The following is a 21,426-nucleotide window of genomic DNA, read 5'->3' as shown; positions in this document are numbered from 1 at the left end:
TTATGTTCTCTCAGTTTAATAATAAAATAAAGGATTCTACCTGTCTTCAAGCATTTTCATAAATGACAAAAACAGGTTAAGGGGGGCAACAACATTAGAGGATGTCCATACCTGTGCTGTGGGAATGCAGGCCTGAGGAAACGTAAGGCCTAATTTTAGTGGGAGGAACATTTCTTAGAAATAGGGGAACATAGCGATGACCCCATTTTTGCTGTTGAATTATTAACCAGGATTTTGTGAGAAGTGAAGTGTGCAGCACATTTTTATATGTTCAAGTAGAGCGTTTTAAGATTTTTACTCCTTTCACAGAGAGAAAAGCTGTCTGAGCAAAGGATGTTTTACAGAATGAGACTTTACGACTTTCTACTTTAAGCTGCTCTGGTGGATCTGCTGCAGCTCTGGAGTCTAATAAGTAAAAAATCATTGAAATAATTGTCAGTTGATGCCTATTTTTTGTATTGAGCTACATAAACAGGTGATACGGACATTCAACCTTTACATACTGTTCATATTCTACCCTCACAATAAGAATCCACTCATAAACAGTGCCAAATTTGAACCCCAGATCTGTTTAGAAAGCATCAATATTCAATAATCTGACTGATCAATAAATGTGATTAAAGCTTGATTAATGTCTCAGAGAGCAGAGAGACTAAACATCTCCTATCACACAATATCATGTCCTATTTTACCTCAGACATGAAAATATAACATAGACATAATGATGGAAATGTCTCTTTATGGTAGTTTAGAGTCTCTTTAGTCTCTCCATCTCTACGTTGCTACGGTAACTAGATGGCAGCTGTTACTCAAACTAACTGTAGGTTGATTTTAGTAATTTTTATGTCTCTTTTTGTAGTTTTTAGGTTTCTTTAGTCAATTTGTGGCTATTTTTGGTGGTTAAATGTTATTTTTTATGTAAAGGTAAAGGTAAAATGAACAGAATGTGGGGTTTATTGTATAACCATTAGAGCCATCAGTCTTCACTGCTACATCATAAAAAAAAATCCTCATAACTACTATCTTATTAAAACTAAATTTGACTATGGACAAATATGGATAAAATATTTTCATTTTAGTCATCAAATTTCAAAGTAAAAGACATTTGGGGAGTTTTTACCGCTCTTAAATGCCAAAATGGGTCAAATTTGATCCGAACAGAACTTCATGTAAAGCTAAGAGGCACCATTATGAAATCAAACCATTACAGATATAAGTTTCTTCCTCCCACAATTAATTTAGAGAGCAGATATATAGAGTATGCTCGCTGTGCCAGACATCGAAAAAAAAAGGGGTAGTTTAATTTCAGCTGGATTCCAGCCTGCGATGCCCTCAGGTATAAAGTCTAGCTCCGCTCAACAGAAGATCCACTAAGAAAGATAAAAGTAAAGATGACAGAGCACGCAGCTAAATTATGACATTAAACATGAATGCAGGAACAGTCTGGCTTACACACAAAGCTCTCTGTGAGTAAGTGTGGGAATATTCCTCTTCAGTTTCTCCCCTGGGGTGAAACCTCTCCAGTCCGACACGGCCTCAGCATCGCCACCCGCTGCGACCCTCTGTTTCTCTTTTTGGGTCCCTGTGGCCCTTTTTCCACTTGTTTTCATCTTATTTTTCTTCTGTCTTGACTCCACTCTTCACTAAGCTTCTGTTTTGTCTCGCTTTTCCACATCATGAAAATATGTTTTGTTTTTGTGCTTCTATAACGTCTTATTTTCGTCCTCTTTCATCACCTGTTTCCTCTTTTTTTCTCTCTCTCTTTCTCTCTCTCTTGCTGCCACTTAAAAGCAAAATCCATGCCATACTTGCTTACTTTTATTGGCATGGTTCAGTGAATACTTTTTGAAATGTGTCAGCATTTTGTGAGACCAGATTTGCTCTTATTTGGCGAGGTCTGGTCTAGAGTTCATTCTCATGCCCAAATCTCTGAATCTCACCGCTCTGCAGGGACTTAGATTTCCAACTAACTTTTCTCTATCCCAGCACTTAAGGCACCTTATCTTCTCTTCTCTTCAGCATGTTTTGCCCCCCCCCCCCCAACTTGTTCCATCCCTTTTTGCCATTTTTCCACCTTTTTATCTTTTTTATTTCACCAGTTTTTATCCAGGAAAGCCTCACTAAGAGAAGAACTTTCCACTGTCCTCGCCAAGATATACAGCGACAATGACTCAGAAACAAACAGATATCACAAAATAACCCACGAAATCAGAGTTTAACTACATGCAATTGCAAAAATATTTTATTATTTATTTTATTTAGCCTTTTATTTAACCAGGTTAGTCCCAAGAGAGACCTGGCCGAGATAGCAGCAATACACTTACAGTATAAAAAAACAGACAGACAACAAATAATTAGCCAAATAAAAACATACTTACAATACTACATACTAAAACACAATCACGTCAAGGGTACGAGGTTTTGGAGATGAAGTTGGAGGTGAAGATTGTTCCAATCAGGCAGGGAGTTCCTGTCCTCTGAAATGAGGCCAACGCGGAAGTAACTTAGAGCTGCATTCTATCAAAAGGCCACCAGGGGGCGACCGTCTCTATACAAGTCAATGGAGAATTCACCAACTTCTCACTTGATTTCTAACCTCAGTAAACGTTTTCAAAATGTGTTTATGGTCTCAATCGCTAGTTTAAAGCCTTCTTCAATGCAGTATGATGTTCATTTGGGACATTTTGGCCTCCCTGATTTTATATTTGACGATAAAGCAGGGTATGCATTAGGGCGTGGCTACGTCCTGATTGACAGGTTGATTGACCAATGTCCTCCAGATCCAGCCCTCGCAACCATAGCAACCTCCCCGCTCCGCCCATGCCCCGCCTCATGCCCATATAAGTAGAATCCGTGTTTTTATTTTTCCCAGCATGCACCTGTAATTTTCATGATGGCGCTGCCTTAGATTCGAAACTATTGGCTTCCGAGCAGCAGTCCACAAACCAATGGGTGACGTCATGGATGTTACGTCCATTTCTTTTATACAGCCTATGGTTTTAACCAACAGGTGCCGAAGACCTTAAAACTATCTTTCCTAATTCTGTTCTTATTTTTGGAACAACCAGTTGCAAAATGTCGTGTCGAGCGTGTAACTCAGTGTTACACAGTGTTTTACCTAAAAACAAACATTTGACAGTAAGAATTGGAAGCATAAAAACATTGCAAACAATTAAAAAGATAAATAAATAAAACCCAATTATAGTAAAAAAATAAAACAAAGTACAGACAAATACAAAAGAGAGAAAGAAAATAAAAAGCTAGACTAAAATGGAGCATGAAATATGAGAATGTCGAGAAAATAGAAATAAATAAGATCACATTGTATTTCTCTCAGCTTTTACTTTTACTGCAACTGCTTGAGGAGCTTTATTTTTAAAGTAGCAAAGCAACATAATGAAAAATCTGTTTTAAAAAGCCAGCTTGAATTTGTTGGATTCAGGTCAGCTTTGGGTCATTAATCAGAATTATACTTTATTTTAAAAACCTGTTTCTAACAAATAATGATGAAAAACTGCAGGAAAAATATCAGAGTCTCTCATCGCTGGAAGCACGAGCTGTTTTCCATCTTCTGCATTCGTCTCGCTCTTTCATCTCCAGCTCCTGTGTGTGAAAGTGTATTACGTAATCGCACACTGGACCGAGCGAACACACACACACACACACACACACACACAAACACACATTGTCACACAGACATCGGAGGGAGCGTCCGGAGGAGATTAGCTTCGGCAGCCAGTGGCATGTGTTCGATGGGAGGGGCAGCGTGCTTTGGAAATAAACTTTAATTTCCTGCAGTCATGGGAATTTGACCCCTTTATCCTAAAACACACACACACACACACACACACACACGTTGACATGGACACACTTACTCTGTCTCATTTATCTAACCCTAACCCAGGAAAAGACGACGACAAGTATTCCCATCCCCATCTTTTTAGCTTCCCAATTTGTATGATGTGTGGTTGTGAACTCTGATCGTGCCTTAATAGGAAAGATTCAGACGTCCAACTTTGAATTAGCGGGTTTCCAAACAACAGCTTTACTAATCCAAACAGCAGCTTCTTCTTCCACGTAAACCCTCAGTCAGAGTGTGGAGGATGCAGAGCTCGTAAAACAGAGGGTCCAACTCGAAAGAAAACACACACTCACACACACTCGAGGACTGCTGCGGCAACAAACGCCTCCTCATATGAACAATGACACTTAGTGCGTAGGCTTGGATTTATTCTCTGCTCTGAAAATATCTTTATGTGTGAGTGATGTGAGTTTCTATATTTGGCGAGTAATGGACAGGAATTTAGAGAACACTAGACAATAAATGGTATGTATGTAAGAACAGCTGCCATTGCAATTTTCTTTCTTTTTTTTAATCTGGAGATCTACAAGTTAATTATTTAGTTATATTACGAGAAAACAAAAAAGATTGCTTCCTCCTGTTGCTTGTGATACTTATCAGAGATTTAGGAAAGCCATGCCAGCGTTAGATCTCTGAAGGAGTGAATGGTATGAAGCAGTTTTAAAAGCATTTCATAGAGTTAAAAATGGTGAAACCTGCTGGGAAACTATGACAGATGTAAGGATTCAGGGCAAGACGTCATATTCTCACACACACATTCACACACACACACACACACACACACACACACACACACACACACACACACACACACACACACACATCCCTTTGTCTTTCATGTCGGAGAGAGGCAGTAGAGCCATTAAGCAAAGGAGCTATTCAAACAAACAACGCGTTCTCCTGCTCTATTGAAATGCTCCGCTCTATTCTTAGAACTGAGGAAGAGGTACAAGCACTCAGGAGAAAGAAGATAATAAAGTGAAAGGGAGAGGAAAAGGAAATGGGTCGTATTGAGGCCCTGTCCTTGAGAGAAAGACGTAATGATTGAGTTTATGAAGTTAATTTGAGGTTCATATAAAAGGGACGAGCTAGGTACCTTTACTAGAGTTTGTATAGAAATCCTTTTTAAAAAGCCTGGAAATATACTTAACCCTTTATTGGGCAAATAATTATATTTGGTAATTTCTGTAAATATCCCAAAATATCCTTCCTTCCTTCCTGCCTTCTTTCTTCCCTTCCTCTTTCCTTTCTCCCTCCCTCATTCCTTATTTCCTCCGTCCTTCCTTGCTTTCCTTCCTCCCTCCCTCCTTCTCTCCTCCCTTCCTTCCTTCCTTCCTCCGTCCTTCCTTCCTTCTTTCCTTCCTTCCTTCCTTCCTTCCTTTCCGTCCTCCCTGCCTTCTTTCTTCCCTTCCTCTTTTCCTTTCTCCCTCCCTCATTCCTTATTTCCTCCGTCCTTCCTTCCTTTCCTTCCTCCCTCCCTCCTTCTCTCCTCCCTTCCTTCTTTCCTTCCTCCGTCCTTCCTTTCCTTCCTTCTATCTGTTCTTCCTCCCTCCCTCCTTCTCTCCTCCCTTCCTTCTTTCCTTCCTCCATCCCCCTTTCTTCTTCCTTCCTTCCTTCTTTCTTCCCTTCCTCCCTCCCTCCTTCTCTCTTTCTTTCCTCCCCCCTACCTTCCTTCCTTCCTTCCTTCCATCCTTCCTTCCTTCCTTCCTTCCTTCCTTCCTTCCTTCCTTCCTTCCTCCCTGTCCTATAAAGGGTTAAACACACACTTACACAACAGAGTACATGAATAACAGATATGACTGAGCAAATAATACAAAGTCTTCATTGTTCAGACTAAAGTACAAACATACTTGAAGACATACCAGGCAGGATTTTCCCTAAAGAACAATGTATAGACTGTATAGAGCAGGGGAGTCAAACATGCGGCCCGTGGGCCAGAACCGGCCCGCTGAGGGGTTCAATCTGGCCCACTTTCCTTCCTTCCTTTCTTCCCTCTTTTCATCCCTCCTTCCTTCCTTCTGTCCTTCCTCCCTTTCTTTCCTTCCTTTGTTCCTTTTACCCTTCCTTCCATCTGTCCTTCCTTTCTTTCTCATGTCCATCTGTACTTCCTTTCTTTCTTCCATCATTCATTCTGTCCGTCCATCATATCTTCCCTCCCTCCTTCCTTGCATTTTTCTTTACTGTCTCTTTTTCATTTCTTCCTTCCTTTTTCATCCCTCCCTCCTTCCTTCCTTCTGTCCTTCCATCAGTCCTTTGTCCCTTTCTTCCCTCCCTCCTTCCTTCCATCTGTCCTTCCTCCCTTTCTTTCCTTCCTGTCTTCCTTTCGTTCCTTTTATCCTTCCTTCCATCTTTCTTTTCTGTCTCCTTTTCGTTCCTTTTTCTTCCTTCCTTCCATCTTTTTAATGGTCCGGCCCACATGAGATCAAATTGGGCTGTATGTCCGCCCTTGAATGAGATCAATTGCTCTATGTTTGACACCTCTGGTATAGACAAACGTAATCCCTCTGTCATTACTTATGACCCCTCAAGAAATATGTGATGGTGTATTTATCTGCAGAGACTCCGATCTGTTTCTTACTTCTATATCATCTGCTGTGTTAAAGGCATTTCTGGGTGGCAACTTTTGCTCACTGACTCTATAAAAATGTAGCAACCAGGTTAAACCCGTAGACTGTATAAAAAGAAATGGACCAACATCCGTGACGTCACCCATTTTGTGGACTGCTGCTCAGAAGCCAATAGTTTCTAATCTGGGCTGTTGTGGCTACAAGTACAAAGGCCCTGCTCCTCATGGATGTAAGACGGCTATTTTAAATCACATTGTATTTCTTGTTTCGGCATCTTTCCTGCATTGTTTCATCACAAACTGAATAATATATGAATGTAAACGCCGTTGCAGGACTCTTCAGCTCTTCCAGTAAAGTATGTTATGTGCCTTGCTGGAAATATCGTGCTTAACCCTCCTGTTGTGTTCGAGTCAAGGAAGGGAGGAAGAAGGAAGGAAAGGAGGGAGGAAGGGAGGGAGGAAGGGAGGGAGAAGGAGGGAAGGAAGAAAGGGAGATGAAGGAAGGAAGGAAAGGAGGAAGGAAGGAAGGGAAGGAAAGGAGGAAGGAAGAAGGGAGGAAGGAAGTAAAGGAGGAAGGAAGGAAAGGAGGGAAGAAGGGAAGGAAGGAAAGGAGGGAGGAAGGAAGGAAGGAAAGGAGGGAAGAAGGGAAGGAAGGAAAGGAGGGAAGAAGGGAAGGAAGAAGGGAGGAAGGAAGAAAGGAAAGGAGGAAGGAAGGAAGGAAACGAGGGAAGAAGGGAAGTAAGGAAAGGAGGGAAGAAGGGATGGAAGGAAAGGAGGGGGGAAGGAAGGAAGGAAAGGAGGGAAGAAGGGAAGGAAGGAAAGGAGGGAGGAAGGAAGGAAGGAAAGGAGGGAGGAAGGAAGGAAGGAAAGGAGGGAAGGAAGGAAAGGAGGGAGGGAGGAAGGAAGGAAGAAGGGAGGAAGGAAGAAAGGAAACGAGGGAAGAAGGGAAGTAAGGAAAAGAGGAAAGAAGGAAGGAAAGGAGGGAAGAAGGGAAGTAAGGAAAAGAGGGGGGAAGGAAGGAAGGAAGGAAAGGAAGGAAGGAAGGAGGGAAGGAAAGGAAGGAAGGAAGGAAGGAAGAGTCAAAACAGATGGGTCAATTTGACCCGGGAGCACAACAGGAGGGTTAAAGATTTTAAAGTACAAAGCAATGTCGTACTGTATGTGTGGTTGTGTGGATTTAAGGCGAGACTATCTAGGTTGATCTTTAGTCTGAAGAAGAAGCATTGAGCTCGATACGTCACTTGTGGTATCCTGTTGAATCTAGCTGCATTGGGAGCTGCAGTGTGTGGACTTTTAACAATGAGAATATAACATTTAGAGCTTTATGACGTGTTGTTGCCCCCCTTCACTCGCTTTTTCCTCTATGAAAAAACTTGAAAGACAGGTGTAACTCTTTACTTTATTATTATACTGAGGAAACATAGACACGCTCTCTACCTGCAATGTCCTTTGTTGCATGTCAAACTCCTTTCTCTCTCTCTTCCCTTGTTTCCTGGAAGCATCTCTGCAACCAAATGTCCAATAAAGGCAAAAAAGCCCAAGGAATATAAAATACTTTTTTTTTTTCTTACTTTCTTATTATCTTGCTGTGTTAAAGGCATTTCTGGGTGGCAACTTTTGCTCACTGACTCTATGAAAATGTAGCAACCAGGTTATATCGCTATGTTTTTTTATGTGCTTCATTCTCCTTAATGCAGCGAAAGGAAAGCATTGATCGGCTGTATTCACACTAAATTTGGTAATGTGGCGCCTTCCTGCAGAGCTGTCGTGGCAGTTGTTCTTGGTTTTAATTTTTGTGAATACTGTTTTTTTTTAACCTTTTTTCCTCTATGAAAATGCTTGAAAGAAATTTATTTTATTATTAAACTGAGGAAACATAGACACGCTCCCTTTGTTGCATGTCAAACCCCTTTCTCTCTCTCTCTCTCCCTCTCCCTCTCTCTCTCTCTCTCTCTCTCTCTCTCTCTCTCTCTCTCCTCTCCCTCTCTCTCTCTCTCTCCCTCTCCCTCTCCCTCTCCCTCTCTCTCTCTCTCTCTCTCTCTCTCTCTCTCTCTCTCTCTATCTCTCTCTCTCCCTCTCCCTCTCCTCTCTCTCTCTCTCCCTCTCCCTCTCCTCTCCTCTCTCTCTCTCTCTCTCTCTCTCTCTCTCCCTCTCCCCTTGTTTCCTTGAAGCCTCTCTATAACCAAAATGTCCAATAAAGGCAAAATAGACCCCAAAAAAAATATATAAAAAAGAATATTAACATTTAATTTCTCAGATTTACTGCTTTTGCTTTTCTTGCCACTGTCTTTCGCTCTCTTCATTTAAAAATTCAAATTCAAATAAGCTTTATTTGCACGATAGATCAGATATCTATAATGCCAAAGCAGTCCAGAAGATTAACATTGACAGATAAATATCATGACAGATAATATCTTAAAAGACAGAAACATGAAACACAAGCTGGTTTTTCTTAGACTGTGACATTATTTAAGATATATTGTGCATGTATTACTTCATATTGGCTTCTCTCCTCACATATTTCTGCCAATTTCTGACTATTTTATGTATTCATCGTGTTTTTCATTTTCTTTTTTTTTTTTGTCTCTCTCTCTCACAGAAACACGCAAACGGAGAAAATCTCTACGCAGGAAGTTTGACTCCTTTTCAAAGGAAAAGAAAGAGCGAGGTGAGTTCAACACGACAAAATCATCTGTGTGTGTTTTTCACCGTGAAGCCCCCTCCTCCCCTCCTCTCCTCCTCCCCTCCTCCCCTCCCCCCTCTCTAACCCGACAGTGTTTGCTACAGTAAATATTATCATCAAACACAATGTCCTCCTGTGTTCATTGAAGCCTCGTCACCGGCCGCTGACGTCCGGCGGCTTTTAGCAACACTCACCACTTGAAGGACTGTTGATATAAAGCACATGTGGCTCAAGGCTGCAGACTGACTCATGGGAGGATTCAGTGAGTCAGACTTGAGTATCTTGGGTTTTTTTTTTACGTCTCTCCGACATTGTTTCGTCACAAATTGAATAATATATCAAAGTAATCGCCCTCGCAGTGGTCATCAGTCAAATAAAGTGTGTTTACAGTGTGTGCCAACAGTTGTCATTACTGGAAATAACATCGTATGTGTGTGGTTGCTCATCTCAGGATTTCATTTTACTTGAAATATCAAACTCATGACTCCAGTTTGATTATTCCATTAATAAAATAGGACGAGTTTTATGAGGTTGCATCTTAAATAACCTGCTAAAAATAATCTGCAAGGAGCTAACAGTGTGTTACTTGATGCACTTGTCTCAGGGAAGTGTTGAAGCATTTACAGTCTTGAGGGCTTCTCATTGATCTACTGTGGCTCGGATTGTGACTTTTTGGACATAAATCAAATGAATTAACATGAATATAAAGTGATTAAAGTAAATGTGCTAGTCATAATCCTCTTGACTTGTTCTCAGCTCTACTTTAGTCATTTTCCAACTTCTATCATCACAATAAAATAGGTAACTACGGTCTTTGTGACCCCAGACCTTCAGCAACCCCAAAATCTTCAGTGTCACTGTTTATGGTAATCTGATTCATTCAAGACAGAAAACACATAATTAACAGAAGTCGTCAGGATCGTGGTATCAGCACAATAATGGCCTTGCTTGTTTAATTCTGTGCAGTGTGTAGTAATGGACTCACAATGGAGTCACAACGTCCCAATATAAAGTGTATAATGGACTTTAATTCATCGGCTTTTTCTCACCTAGTTTGACAGCTCCAATCAATCAATCAATCAATCAGTCAGTCAATCAGTCAGTCAGTCAATCAATCTTTATTTATATAGCACCAAATCCCAATAAAAGTCATTTCAAGGCACTTTACACATAGAGCAGGTCTAAACCGTACTCTTTAATTTAATTTAAACATTCCCACATGAGCCAAGCACTCAGGCAGAACCGGGCTCCTAGTGGGCGAACATCTGCCTCGACTGCTTGGAGGTAAAGAGGAGAGAGATGAGAGAGAGAGAGAGAGAGAGAAAGGAGAGGAGAGAGAAGCACAATGAATATCAGCATTGATAATCGTAGATCCAGCGCTGCTTCTACATCGGTGATGATATTGGTAGTAGTACAGAGGTGTCAAACTCACTTTCATTCAGGGCCACATACAGACCAATTTGATCTCATGTGGGCCGGATCATTAAAAAGATGGAGGGAAAGAAGGAAATAAGAAGGGAAGCAAGGAAAGACAGGCAAAAGGAAGGAGGGAAGGAGGGAAGAAGGAAAGACAGATGGAAGGAAAGAAGGAAGGAAGAACAGAAGGGAGAAAGGTAGGAAGGACAGATGGAAGGAAGGGAGGAAGGACAGAAGGAAGAAAAGGAGGAAGGACAGATGGAAGGAAGGGAGGAAGGACAGAAGGAAGAAAAGGAGGAAGGACAGATGGAAGGAAGGGAGGAAGGACAGAAGGAAGAAAAGGAGGAAGGACAGATGGAAGGAAGGAAGAAAGGAAGGAAGGAACAAAGAAAGGAAAATAGGAAGGACAGATGGAAGGAAGGACAGAAGGAAGAAAGGGAGGATGGAAGGAAGGAAAAGAACACAGGAAGGAAAGTGGGCCGGACTGCACCCTTCGGCGGGCCAGTTCTGGCCCACGGGCCGCATGTTTGACCCCCCTGTAGTAGTAGATCTCGAGCTTCTCAAGACGACAAACTACGATCGGTCCAACGTTTAGTATCTGATGTCACAACGAGACTTTATGACGGTATAATGCTTCATGTGACACAGAGACCGGCTCATGAGTCAGAAATGTTGCGTGGTCTGTAGTCTGATCCGGACATGAAGTGGCTTCTTCATCTGTGGAAGGGTCTTGTTTGAAAGTCGAGGTCATCGTCCTTTTTACTCGACTGCATTTCAGTTTAGACACATCAGGCTTACATGGTGCAACTTCCTCAACAGATTTGGATTTAATAAAACTTTAACCCTTAAACAGGCAACGTGCACCAGGAGATACAGACTCTTTAAACTTCCTGTCGTCCTCCCGGGTCCTTCTTTCCTCCCTTACTTCCTTCCTTTTTTCCAACCCTTCCTTCCTTCCTTTCTTCTATCCTTCCTTCCTCCCTCCCTCCCTCCCGTCCTTCCTTCCTTCCTCCCTCCTTTCTTTCCTTCTTCCTCCCTCCTTCCTTTCCTTCTTTCTTCCTCCCTTCCTTCCCCTCCTCCCTCCTTCCTTTCCTTCTTCCCTCCTTTCCTTCCTACCTTCCTCCCTCCTTCCTTTCCGTCCTTCTTCCTCCCTTCCTTCCCCTCCTCCCTCCTTCCCTTCCTTCTTACTCCCTTCCTTCCCTTCCTTCCTTCCTTCCTCCCTCCCTCCTTTCCTTCCTTCTTCCTTTCCTTCCTTCCTTCCTTCCTTCTTTCCTTCCTTCCTTCCTTCCTTCCTTCTTTCCTTCCTTCCTACCTTACTTTAGGGTGCAAATGACATAACTAGTAAGGATTTTTTACATCTAATTTTCCACTCCTGCCTGTTTAAGGGTTAAAAAAACTAATATTATAATGTTCAGCTAGTTCTTATTCCAAGATCTATAAAGCTTCTGTGTAGTCTTGTTTGTGCTTAGTGAGAACTTTATGACACTTTTTATTTAAATATTTATCCTCAGACCTTAAAACTGGTCGTTTACTACTAACTGTATTCAAGTTTAGTTTTAAATGACTGCTTTTTAAGACTTTAACCCTTAAACAGGCAGAGGTGGAAAATGAGATATATAAAAAAACATAATTTGATGTTACTAGTTTTACTCGTTGGAACCTCAAGTAAACAATTTCCAAACAATATATTTTTTATATGTTTTTTTTGATATATATATATTTATTTCATGGCTTGTATTTCCACCAGGATATGTTGCCCCTATTAATTCATAAACATGGTCCGAATGGTAAAAACAATTCAATGTTAGAAGTGATATATTCTTGCTTTCTCTGGTCATTAATATCACACATACTCATTTCTAAACTGATTTTTTAAGTATAAATCTACATCAAGCATTAATTCTACCAATTGAAGGCACATACTATTAAACAACAATCACCGTAACCATAGTAACAGGGTGTTAAAAACTCTGTATCTCCTGGTGCACGTTGCCTTTTTAAGACTTTAATACCTGCTTGTCTGAGAGTCCGTCTCATGCTTTTTACTCCATGATGTTGATGATATTTGGTTTTTGGATGAGTCCACACACTTAATCCAATAAAAGTAAATGAGTTGCACTTAGATTTGTGTTCTTTGGACAGGCAAAATGACCAAAATTACTAAAACAATAGAGATAGATTTTATATTGAGCTTTTTTTAACCTTTGCATTTTTGAGGTAACGTCTCTTCTGGTGCAATAATACAGTTTCCTCACCAGTTTATCAGGAATCTTTGTCTCATCTTCTTCTAATTTCCTTTTTTATACCGTCATCTTCTTCCCATAAAGGATTTTTTTAACCCTGTCACTGTTCTGCAGAAATGGTTCAGGGAGTGTCATACTTTGGTCATCTGTGGTTTTTGGACATTACGCAATTAATACAGCATAAACTTCAACTGTCACAATCTCTTATAACCCTTACATACTGTTCAGGGTCTATCCACATTTCTGTTAAGGTGGACTTTTCCTAATGTGTGACCCCAAATAAATATATAAAGGGGAACACAATGCATCATTATTTTAATTCTTGTGCAGCTAATATACATTTTTGTTTATTCAAATGTCCAAATTTGAACTGCCTTTATTAAAAATGTCTTCCTGGACCATATATAGCAGGGGTGTCAAACATGCGGCCCGTGGGCCAGAACCGGCCCGCCGAGGGGTGTGATCCGGCCCACTTTCCTTCCTGTGTTCTTTTCCTCCCTTCCATCTGTCCTTCCTACCTTTCTTCCTTCTGTCCTTCTTCCCTTTCTTCCCTTTCTTCCCTCCTTCTTTCCTTCCATCTGTCCTTCCTCCTTTTCTTCCTTCTGTCCTTCCTTCCTTTCTTCCTTCCATCTGTCCTTCCTCCCTTTCTTCCATCTGTCCTTCCTCCCTTTCTTCCTTCTGTCCTTCCTTCCTTTCTTCCTTCCATCTGTCCTTCCTCCTTTTCTTCTTTCTGTCCTTCCTTCCTTCCTTCCTTCCTTCCTTCCTTCCTTCCTTCCATCTGTCCTTCCTCCCTTTCTTCCATCTGTCCTTCCTCCCTTTCTTCCTTCTGTCCTTCCTTCCTTCCTTCCATCTGTCCTTCCTCCTTTTCTTCCTTCTGTCCTTCCTTCCTTCCTTCCTTCCTTCCATCTGTCCTTCCTCCTTTTCTTCCTCCTGTCCTTCCTTCCTTTCTTCCATCTGTCCTTCCTCCCTTTCTTCCTTCTGTCCTTCCTTCCTTTCTTCCATCTGTCCTTCCTTCCTTCCTTCCTTCCATCTGTCCTTCCTCCTTTTCTTCCTCCTGTCCTTCCTTTCTTCCATCTGTCCTTCCTCCCTTTCTTCCTTCTGTCCTTCCTTCCTTTCTTCCATCTGTCCTTCCTCCTTTTCTTCCTCCTGTCCTTCCTTCCTTTCTTCCATCTGTCCTTCCTCCCTTTCTTCCTTCTGTCCTTCCTTCCTTTCTTCCATCTGTCCTTCCTCCTTTTCTTCCTTCTGTCCTTCCTTCCTTTCTTCCATCTGTCCTTCCTTCCTTTCTTCCATCTGTCCTTCCTCCTTTTCTTCCTTCTGTCCTTCCTTCCTTTCTTCCATCTGTCCTTCCTCCCTTTCTTCCTTCTGTCCTTCCTTCCTTCCTTCCTTCCATCTGTCCTTCCTTCCTTCCTTCCATCTGTCCTTCCTCCCTTTCTTCCTTCTGTCCTTCCTCCCTTTCTTCCTTCTGTCCTTCCTTCCTTTCTTCCTTCTGTCCTTCCTACCTTTCTTCCTTCTGTTCTTCCTTCCATCTGTCTTTCCTTCCTTCCCTTCTTATTTCCTTCCTTCCTTCCTTCTTTCCTTCCATCTTTTTAATGATCCGGCCCACATGAGATCAAATAGGTCTGTATGTGGCCCTTGAATGAAAATGAGTTTGACACCTCTGATATATAGTCATTGGGAATGTCTTACAGCTTCATTCAGGATTAATGGATCATTTATTAATAACTCTCTATGGGACTTTACGAATGTGAATTAGTGAAAAGACTAATTATGAGTCAGAATATGAGCAGTATGTAAAAGGTTAATTAGGAGTGTTGCTTTTTGTTCTGCACTGACAAACATCAAAATGAGAAATGATTACTACAGTAAATTAGGAAATAGTGTTGGCAATGATCTCCTTGCATGGTTTTAATCAGTATTATTTAGTTTAATCTTCACTTTGCTTCTGTTCTCCATCCACTCTCGACATTTCATCACCCTCTTCCCTCCTCATTCCCTCTTCTTCTTCCTCCTTCTTCTACTCTCTCTTTCTCTCTCTCTCTCGCAATAAGCCGTGTGGCCGATCATCTGCCAATGTGAACCCAACCTCTCACAAAGAGATGTTCTCTATTCTCGGGTGATTATCACAGCAGGGCAACATACGGGCCAAAACACACAAACGCACGCACACACACACACACACACATACACACATACACACACACACACACACACACACACACACACATTCCCAGGCAGTCTGTGCAGGTCTTTTAAATCCCGCCTGCAGCCTCTTACACACAGGGACTTAGTTGAAGCTAACCCTGCTAATCAAAACACAGAACATTGGGACCTGGCAGCGCTCCTGCTGGCTCCGCTCCCCCCCCCCCCCCCCCCCCTACTACTGAAGGCATGACTGTGTGGCTTTCAGGGGTCGGGAGGTAGCGGATTAAATGTAACGAGATAACGGTGATAGGTTCACAGAAATGGTAACGTAATCCATTTTTTGATATCGCTGTAAGAACATTTTTTAATTTTAATTTGCTTGTTTTTCATTCTTTTAGATATATAATAGTTTGCAGCTGTCGGGAATCACGAGAAAAAACTGCAGGAATTTAGGATTTAGACATGCGAGCTTGTCTGGAGATAATGGAGGAGAAAGCAAACATGAAGCCCCGTCATCTCAGATCATTAAGAGTAATAAATGAAGGAGGGTTGAGGTTATTGCCATTGTTTGGTTTTCACATTATTCTGATAAGCGTCGCTACTGTGTGAGTCCTACTGGATCAATGTGGATTCCTACAAGCCGTGTTAGAAAGAGTCCAATTATGAGAAAAAAAGAAGTCATATTCATCAGGCTTTTTTATTTACATGTAGAGTCGATGCATAAAGTATTTGTATAGCCTAAATCTAAACTTGGAATAGGTGTTGCCGTTTTTTTTGCCGATTTTTATTGTTTCTGTTGTTTTCAAATGTAAGATTTCAGATACTCAACCACTGATCTCTTCTTTGTCGGGATACTCATGTTTAGATTTGAATTATTAACAAGTTAGTTTTATTTATTTGGTGTCAAATCACCATATTAGGCACCATTCACATAGAGCAGGTCTCTTTTAATGGATAAAGATCCAACATTGTAGCTCTAATCATTGAATGCCGATTGTCCTTAAATCCTCTGTCAGAGTCTGAAATACACAATGCTTAAAATGTAAAATACTATAATATGTATATAGTGAGAACACCATTTCAAGCTCATTTCTTCATTTATCATCTCCTTTTGATAATCTTACCTAGTGTAGTGGACCGAGCTGCAACAGAAAGCAACGTACTGCAGTTATTTGCAGAAAGTATTTGATGCATATGTGGAAAATCATTTTAAAAACCCTGAAAAACATCAAAAATTTACACACATAACTAAATGATAGTGAGTTTAGATTTATAACCCGTGGATGGCTTTGGCCCATTTTAGCTGGGACCATACAGAAAACTCTCCAGACCCATTGTGTGTGCATGAATGTACAGTTTAGTTAGGTAGTTCAACATCTGGCCCATCCCATATATGTGTATGTATAGTACAGTTTGTTTCATGTTGTAAAATATAGGCATTAATAAAGGCAGAGTAGGTTTTTGAAAATAAACAAGCAACAATGTAAGTTTGAGTGCAGTTGTTAACTCAGCAAAGTCACTCTCATAGATCCTCCACCTCCAATAAATGTTTACGTAGCTCTACTTTCTTCACTCTACTCCATCTGGCTTCTTCTTTGGAAAAGGTGAATAAGAAAGTTACTTCACCTCAATCGTATATATATGTCGGGCTCTCGTGTTTGCCCAAACATGAGTTCACACAGAGGACATCCAGTGTTAACTAAACAGAGATTCTTGAACACACCAAGCGTGATACCCTTGAGGATGAATATTATTGTCCAGCTGCCAATGTGGTGAAAGAAAACACAGCGATGAGAACTCGACAGCGCCTAAATATATCCTCCTTCAGTCTCGCAGTAACAGATGATGACCTGCGGACCCCAATTACTAAGGAAGGAAAGCAGTGAAATTGCTGAACGACAAGGCGGTAACCAGTCGGACACACACGGCTGTCTTCCTGGCTGAGTTTTAGTATTTAACTCAGGACAAGCCCAGAAGCGTGTAATCACTCAAAATGAGTCAGACAAGCTGAGAAATGAACTAATGTTGGCCGGTACAAGAGAATAAATCTGAGTATATGTGAGGTTTTGGAGAAAATTGATTAAATTATAGAATTTGGCTCCAAAACTGGTAATATAAGATGATGAAAGGTAATTAGATGAGTTTAAATACAGCTCATTACATCAATAAATAATACCGTTTAATGCTTTGTTAGTTAAACAAATCACATATAATGCTTTCTAAATGTTTCACCCTTGCAGAAGCCTGTCATGTATATTCATTTATTTAACTGTGTTTATTTCCCCTACATGAAGAGCTAAATGAGGGTTTAAAGATTCATTCATACTGCCAGGAATGTAATTAATGTAAAAAAAAATACTCATATAAATCCCTTTTCATGTAAATTGTTTGGCCTAAAGACAGTCAATTCTAAAAATATTGAATTTAATGAGCCTTGAAATAACTCCCAAGTGTAATTTGTGTTTTTTAAAGCTAAAAGTTTAACACGGCATCCCAGGGGAAGCACAAGTGTAATTAAACAGTCATGGCTGCTCTCCATTTACGTGCACCTTTGTAATGTGCGTGCTTGGCACACTGGCTCGGCTTAGTGAGACACCTAAATGGAACGAAGCCATCGTTAATGTTATTAGTAACACCTGTGCTGTGCCTGCTTTGACCAGTCTCCTTGGGAAAATAGCTCAAGTTGGCCTAATATCAAGTTTATAACATCCACAAATTCCCAGAAACAACACTGAAGACATGACTTCAGTGCTTCAATGATCTTGAATGTTTCCACCTGTTCTCCTTGTGTGATTTTTATTTGTCAAACTACAAAAAGAAACATTTTATTCACCTTTTTCTAACTCTATAATAGTGAAACCTCTCAGATGTCTAAATCTGCTGTTAACACAACTCTTCCTGACTGCAAGAAGTATCGTCAAACACTTCCAAGCTGCCACAGCCAGCTATTATATCCCCGACTGTTTACTTTACACAAGCAAACACCTCAAGAACAGAACAAGCAGCTGACACCGTCGTAGTTGGCAAATTTGGCCAAATGTCAGGTGGCAGCAGCATGGAGTGGTCAGCTCGGGCGTGCCTGCCAACAGACGTCAGGACTGAGGAATAAGCGCTGGCTTACTAGTCAAACCGGGCCATTAAAGAATGGTGCGTAAGACACATTAACAAATGACATCTTTTCAATGGATAGAGTTCGTTCATGCTGGCAGAAGGTGTTGTTTGTTTGAAAAGAATTGGACCAGATCAAAGGTGTCCTTTTAAGCAAGACACGATGCATAAGGTTTCAAAAGGTGCTTTACTTTGTTCATTGTGCAGAAACAATTACACAAAACCAATTCTTTATAGTTTAACGTAGTCTAGATCGATGTTGATCATGTAAATACCAATCTGCAGATGTTAGAGGTGCCAACTGGGTCAAACTGTGCTTGTTTTCCAGGATAAGCAATGGTCCATATCCACTGAATGAACTTTTCCATAACCCTTGGAACCAATTTAGATATTCAGACACTAGGGTCCAACTTGTGGTCCTCTGTCGTAGTTCCTTGGCCCCAAAAGACGATGCTCTTGGGAGTATTATTTCCCAATCAACAGGAAGATCAAGATACGTAAACATGCGGCAAATGTATTTCATCCCCATCCAACCCTGCAAGCATCAGTGTTGGTACATGGTGTGAAAACTGAGTCTCAAACAAAACCGTTGTTTTTTATTACGATATCTGACTAATTGGCCTGATTTTCACGGATCATGTATCGTGGAAACACATACAGAAATAGTAAAATTTGTGATTTCAGTCCCTGAGGTTAGCGCCTGCTGATAAGGAACATTGCTACATGGGAAATTACCATAATGGTTGTTGGGTATTTAGAGCGTAAAACTTTAAACTAAACGACAACAACAGAGTAAATCCCCCATTGTGTTCACTAGTAATCAGGTAGCAAAAGTTCCTAAAAAGGAGCCATTTCGATGTAATTTTCTGCCAGAACTTCAGCAAGTATGTTATGTCTGCAAAATGATGTAAGTGAATTAGCACCTGTTACATAAATTACAGTTCCTGCTCGGCTCATAGGCTTTACATTGTGATGACGTCACAGATTTTTAAATTGCTTTTCTCTGCTTGAGGAGAGTTTTACTCATTTAAAACCTCCATGGATCAAAAATTCATCATAGAAGGACTCATAATTGACCAGTTTAAGGTGTCCTGTCAACAGTTGTAGTCCATGGGGAAATGCTTTCTTTTCGCTGCAATACCACAAGTGGCCTCTGGGGGAAATTGTTTGCAAGGCTGAGTAGTGGAGCCCTATCCAGCTCTCATAATACATCTATGCTTGTACCTTTGGCTACAAGCTAATGCTAGCTGGCGGTTAGCCAAAAGGCACCTGCCAAAGAGCTTAACTGCGCACTTGAGCCTGGCATCTGATGGAAGCACACGTGGGCTGCTCAGATCGAGCCATGAAAGAAGCCCAATCAGGTGTTGGTCACTCCCAAATCTTACCTATGACCTCTGGGTCAAAGGTAAGATTTAAAGGACTATAAAAAGATTTTGAACTGAGTCCTGTTTTTACCAAAAGTTACAGTAATTAAGTTAATTAAAGTTGAAATAACAATTAAGTAATAATCATAAATGATCTAATACATTAAGGCTAAAATGTAATTGTATCGACAGCAACATTTTTATAAAAAGATGGTTTGGAAAACTAAGACGTACAACTGAGTAGCACCTTGACTATCAATACTCAGATATATGCTTATTACTGCACGACACAGCTCAACTTTACAGTGAGAGAAAGATAACAAATATTCCTTTGCAAACATCATTTCTGGTCCAACTTTGATACAGCAGTTTTGAAGCTGTTTTCATTTTAAAAAGTGAATTTTCTTTTAAGATGATTTTGAGGATTTTGCATCTGCAGTCTCTTTAAATTTGTTGTGCATCCTTGAGCATGAATGATGCATCTATGTTGCTCCAGTGTTATTTCAAGCTGAGTCAATCTTGTGTCTTTAAGTCTTTGCGGGGCACCCTGCCAGTATACCTTGCTGTCTGACCTGCTTGGGACTCTTATCAACAGGTGTGCACGTGTGTGTGTGTTGGTTCTCCATGTGTTTTCATTCAAATGATCATGTGTCCGTGCACGGTTTTGTGAGTGTGCAAGTACAGAAACGAAGTACTCTGCTCTGTGTTTCCTGTTTCTTGCATGTTAATGACACATTCAGAGTGAGATTTAATGCCTCACTAGCCTTTTAGTTTATTTCTATGTACTTTAGGCTCTGTATAGCAGTTTTTAGTGTAAGTGGAACAATCACTCCACACTCAAGGATGTATCAGTCGTTCCTCTCAACAGGATAATTAGAGTTCAGTATTGTAAGGATGAGTATTGGTGCTTCCACAAAATACTTACACAGTGAGATGTTTTATAAATACAACGACTAAGGGCCTGATATACTAAAGGTTTGCATGTGTTAAAACGTGTGCAAACTTGACATCACCTGCAAAAAATGTGCAAGCTGATCTACTAATGCAGCGCACTGAGGTTTGCGTCTTGCAACTGTGCAAGATAGTGCACACTGTCCATTTAGCACGTTTGCCATAATGAATATGTAATATGAGGCATTTCAACCCCAGTGTGCAAAATACAGAGAGGAGAAAATGCAAATGTCTTATTTAGCACACGCATTGTGATTTACCAAACCTGAAGGTAGATTTGCTGACGCTAACTGCGTCTATAAATAATACCTTTGATGGTCAGGTATTAACCGGCTGTTACTATGGAGACGAGGAGACTGAGGCACAACGACAGAATCTGCACAGGACAGAGTTTTTCCACCTGTGTTAATATTTTGGAGTGGAATATTTTTGGTTTTACTAACAGCATTGACTTTGTCACTAATAGTCTCCCATATGTTGTTTTTTCTGGTCATATTATTTTTTGTTATAACTCAATATATTAGTTCACCTCTTCCACTAGAACCTGATCACATTTCATTTTGCGCTTGCAGCTTTCTGCTCTTCCAAACTCTCCATTCAGACACAAAACCCTCATTTAAATAATGCTGTCTCCATCCTGTTGCACCTATTTTCATTTACGCAGTTATTCTTAGTAGATCACCTGCAAAACGCACGCAAACGAAACCCACAATCTATTGCACCATGCACGAGATTTAGTACCCACTATTTGGGATCTTAGTAAATCAGGCTCTAAGTGGGGTAACAACAAATGTTTCTTAACTTATAGTCCAGCAATCTGTCTCTTTCTTTATTAATTCATCAGAAATTCTCAAAAAGGTGCTATAATCAGTGCATTGAGCCGGCGTATCAACAGGGCTGATGTCTTCGGGTGATAAAGAGATGTACAGTTGTGTATCATCAGCATATCTATGAAAATGTATCTCATGTTCTCTGATATTTCCCATTAACAGTATAAATATATCCAAAATCTACAATGATATCTAGTCTCATATCACAATACCGATATAATATCAATATGTTGCCCAGAACCTAACCCTCCCAAAACTATT

At 40.6% G+C, this 21,426-nt stretch overlaps 1 protein-coding gene across 1 annotated transcript in view; it reads left to right on the top strand.

Moving 5' to 3' along the window:
• Positions 1-21,426, top strand: part of arhgap36 (Rho GTPase activating protein 36) — a 138,945-nt gene that overhangs the window by 96,113 nt on the left and 21,406 nt on the right. The window contains 1 exon segment of the mRNA XM_053343782.1: positions 9,028-9,096. Within this exon segment, the coding sequence (XP_053199757.1) occupies positions 9,028-9,096 (69 nt within the window).

This window comes from Scomber japonicus, chromosome 22 (assembly GCF_027409825.1).
Source record: "Scomber japonicus isolate fScoJap1 chromosome 22, fScoJap1.pri, whole genome shotgun sequence".
Taxonomy (NCBI): Eukaryota; Metazoa; Chordata; class Actinopteri; order Scombriformes; family Scombridae; genus Scomber; species Scomber japonicus.
Note: the sequence above shows the minus strand (reverse complement) of the source record. Positions and strands in the feature narration are given on the sequence as shown.